Source organism: Brassica oleracea, chromosome C7 (genome assembly GCF_000695525.1).
Source record: "Brassica oleracea var. oleracea cultivar TO1000 chromosome C7, BOL, whole genome shotgun sequence".
NCBI classification, from domain to species: Eukaryota; Viridiplantae; Streptophyta; class Magnoliopsida; order Brassicales; family Brassicaceae; genus Brassica; species Brassica oleracea.
The window spans coordinates 786404-789561 of record NC_027754.1 but is presented as its reverse complement, the minus strand read 5'-3'; the positions used below and the strand labels follow the sequence as shown (position 1 = coordinate 789561).

Genomic DNA, 3158 nt, shown 5'->3' with positions numbered 1-3158 from the left:
GTCTGATCAAGCTTTGGTTTATTATTCTTCTGTACGAATTACATACGCCGAATTATATGATGCATTTTACATTTCAAAATCCGACACTTTCCACTAATAATGAACGAATTCCTTGTAAAATAATTCCAATGGCTACTATTTGTTTGTTTGTTTTTGTTGTCTATTCATGTTAGCCCGTATCTCTTTTTCTACATGTTGAAATTTATTTTCATAAAAAAAAACAGTATCGTACCACGAAATGAGTACAACCTAATTTTTGTTTGATAATAATAATTTTATGAGAGCCATTTATTAGATTACATATAATTTTATCGTAATTAATTTTAAACTTTGGTCCAGGAAAAGTTTCATTTTGTAAACTTAAAAAATCTGATATTGTGGTATTTTTTTATCAAATTTATAAATGTCATTAATGTTAAGATTCTAATTTAATTATTAATATTCTAATTCTATATCACTATATCAGTTATTTAATTTAACTATTTATTCTGAATTTTTACAACCGAGGAAAAAAGGTCTTTTGCTCCTTGGGTGCGGCACTTCAGGTTTTAAAATTGTATTATCCAATAGAAAAAAAATCACATTCAAAACGAAGATATATTAGAAAATAGGTAATCCATCTTGCCACTAATGAATTACAATGTAGTAATAAAGAACAAACGCCATTTTTTATTCAGAAGCAAAACACAACTTATAAAACTCAAGAAGACGGTCAAACATGCGAGGAGGGGTCAGCAAAGAACTTGCGAACCCAAACATGTTTTCCATCAATAGTGAACTTGTTTTTGTTCATTGGAGTCACGATCTCTTCAATCTTCGACGCATATTCCATCTTCAACACCATCCTCGCAAACAAGGGCTGCTCATTCTCTTGCACTTCTTGCATCACTATGGCTTCTATCACTTCTCCAAACTTCCTCGTGAAGTGAACCCTAACCTCCGATTCAGAAATTGGATATCCTTTGGAAAATGTCAGAAACACCGTCCTATCATCCGCCGGCATCACCTCTTCCTCGTCCTCCTTGTTGTCCACCCCCTCTGTCTCTGTCACGGCCGCCTTTGCTTTTTCTTCAACAGCTGGAGAAGGAACCCATTCTTGTGGAGCACTCACCTTTATAGGGGTTGATCGTCGAACACTCGACCTAATAGAGGTTCGTTGTTGAACACTCGACCTACGAGGGATCGGTTGTTGAACATTCCACCAGCTAGGGGTTTGGTGTTGAACACTCAACCTAGTAGGGGTTTGTTGTGGAGCACCCAACCGGATCTTCTTCATCTCCTCAATGACTTTCGCCCTCTCTAACGCCAACAGCTGCTCCTTGTAGCCCTTCTCGTATATATCGTCGAAAGCTCGGTTGCAGACGTCGTTCAAATTCTTTGTTACTCCAACGAGAATAGTTTCGCGGTACTGAATGATGTACTTGAGAGTGAGATTACTGTCAGTTAGACCTTTGAGAAAAGGAATAACCACCTCATCATTGTTGTTGTGGTTAAGGAGGACGAAGCTTGAGTACTCTTGGTTGTATAAGATACTTAGACACACACCGACTTCATTGGCCACCGCGTTGATTAACATGTCTTGTGATGAGACAATATACGCGACCAAGTTTCGTGCGAAGCCAAGTTGCTCGACCACGAGGAGAAACGCAATCACTTGAGATGATTGGTTCATGTCTCGTTTTAGAACAAAGACGAGGCGAGTGAACAAGTCTCTGTCGATTTTGTGGAAAGAATGGAACTCGTCTCGAGTTACCTCCACTTGAAATAAAGAAAAATCAGTTGAGAAAAACGGAGAAGGAAAAAGAGAAGAAGAAGAAGCCATGATATTTCTTAGATTTTTTATGGTGGTGGTGAAATGATCTTTGTTCTAGACTAAGTTTAAATATACTTCCTCGGCCATATCTCTTGATTTTCCAGTCAAATTGGTCAAGAGGTGCAATCTTTTTTTTCTATAATATACTTCCTCGGTCATATCTCTTATTAATGAGATTGAAAGTGATATACCTTCTGATAGAAAGAGTATCAAGGCAACTGATAGATAATGACCCTTGGATCATCATGGATGATTCATCATTCATCTCCAAACCCTGTATTCCAACATTTTTTGAATAATTTCCTTTTTATAATTCTTTCTTTTATGGAAAATCCTAAATCTTTTCTGACTTCTGAAGAAAAAATAAAAACACCTCATATATTATTATATATATTACAATTTTACTAAATTAAATTAAAATTGTGAGGTTGAAAATTGATGATATCTTTCTGTATAAAGTATGGTTGAATGGATTTTTTTCTTTCTTTTAATGTACAATAATCACTACAAGAAAACATATTTTTTACTAGGGCAGTATTCGTTGTAAATTCGTCGTAAACGGGGTGTTACGACAAATTAACGTTGAAAGACATTTCTTGTTAAACGTCCGTCGTAACGGAGGTTTCGTCGTAAACGACTCGTTACGTTTACGACGAAATATATTCCTCGTAAAGCGCAGGAAAAGGATTCGTCGTAAACGACACGTAAGCATTCGTCGTAAAGCCCACGTAATTATTTCGATGAAAAGCACACGTAAATACTTTCGTTGTAAATCACTCGTAAACATTTCGATGTAAAACCCTCGTAAATATTTCGATGTTAATCACTCGTAAACATTCGATGTAAACTCCATGTAATGTTTACGAGGAGTTTACATCGTTTCTTATTATATTATTATTAATTAGTATATAATAAATTTTAATTTATATTTAATATTCAGAATTTAAAATAATTTAAATTTTAAAATGAAATATGAAATTGGAAAACATATTTTAAAAAGTCATACAATAATATTTAAATTCATAATACAAACAGAAAAAAAAAACTACATATTGTCGAAGTAGTTGGTGGGGTTGCTCGACTATTGACGGGTTGGATCGGACTCTTGGGGATCTCGTGGTGGCATTCCAAGAGCGGCTCGTCTCTCACTCAACATTCTCTGCATAACCGGGTTTCCCACGGCCATCACGTCTAGCAAATCCTCAAGAGAGTCTAAACGAACCTGCTGGCTATCCATTCGAGCCTTCATCTGAGCAGTCTCTTCATCCCGTCTCGAAGTGTATGACGAAGTTGCCCTTGCAACTTCGTTAACAGAGCCTATACCGACTATCCGTCCCTTCTTTTT

At 36.1% G+C, this 3158-nt stretch overlaps 1 protein-coding gene across 1 annotated transcript; it reads right to left on the bottom strand.

The window, feature by feature from the left end:
* Positions 1 to 712: 712 nt before the first annotated feature.
* On the bottom strand, positions 713 to 1672 carry LOC106302297. Its single transcript, XM_013738838.1, has one exon. The coding sequence runs from the start codon at positions 1670 to 1672 to the stop codon at positions 713 to 715; it is 960 nt and encodes a 319-aa protein (XP_013594292.1).
* Positions 1673 to 3158: the final 1486 nt, after the last annotated feature.

Bases quoted from the DNA above. Each gene is read 5' to 3' on its own strand.
- LOC106302297 (XM_013738838.1), bottom strand. From the start codon at position 1,672: ATGAACCAATCATCTCAAGTGATTGCGTTTCTCCTCGTGGTCGAGCAA.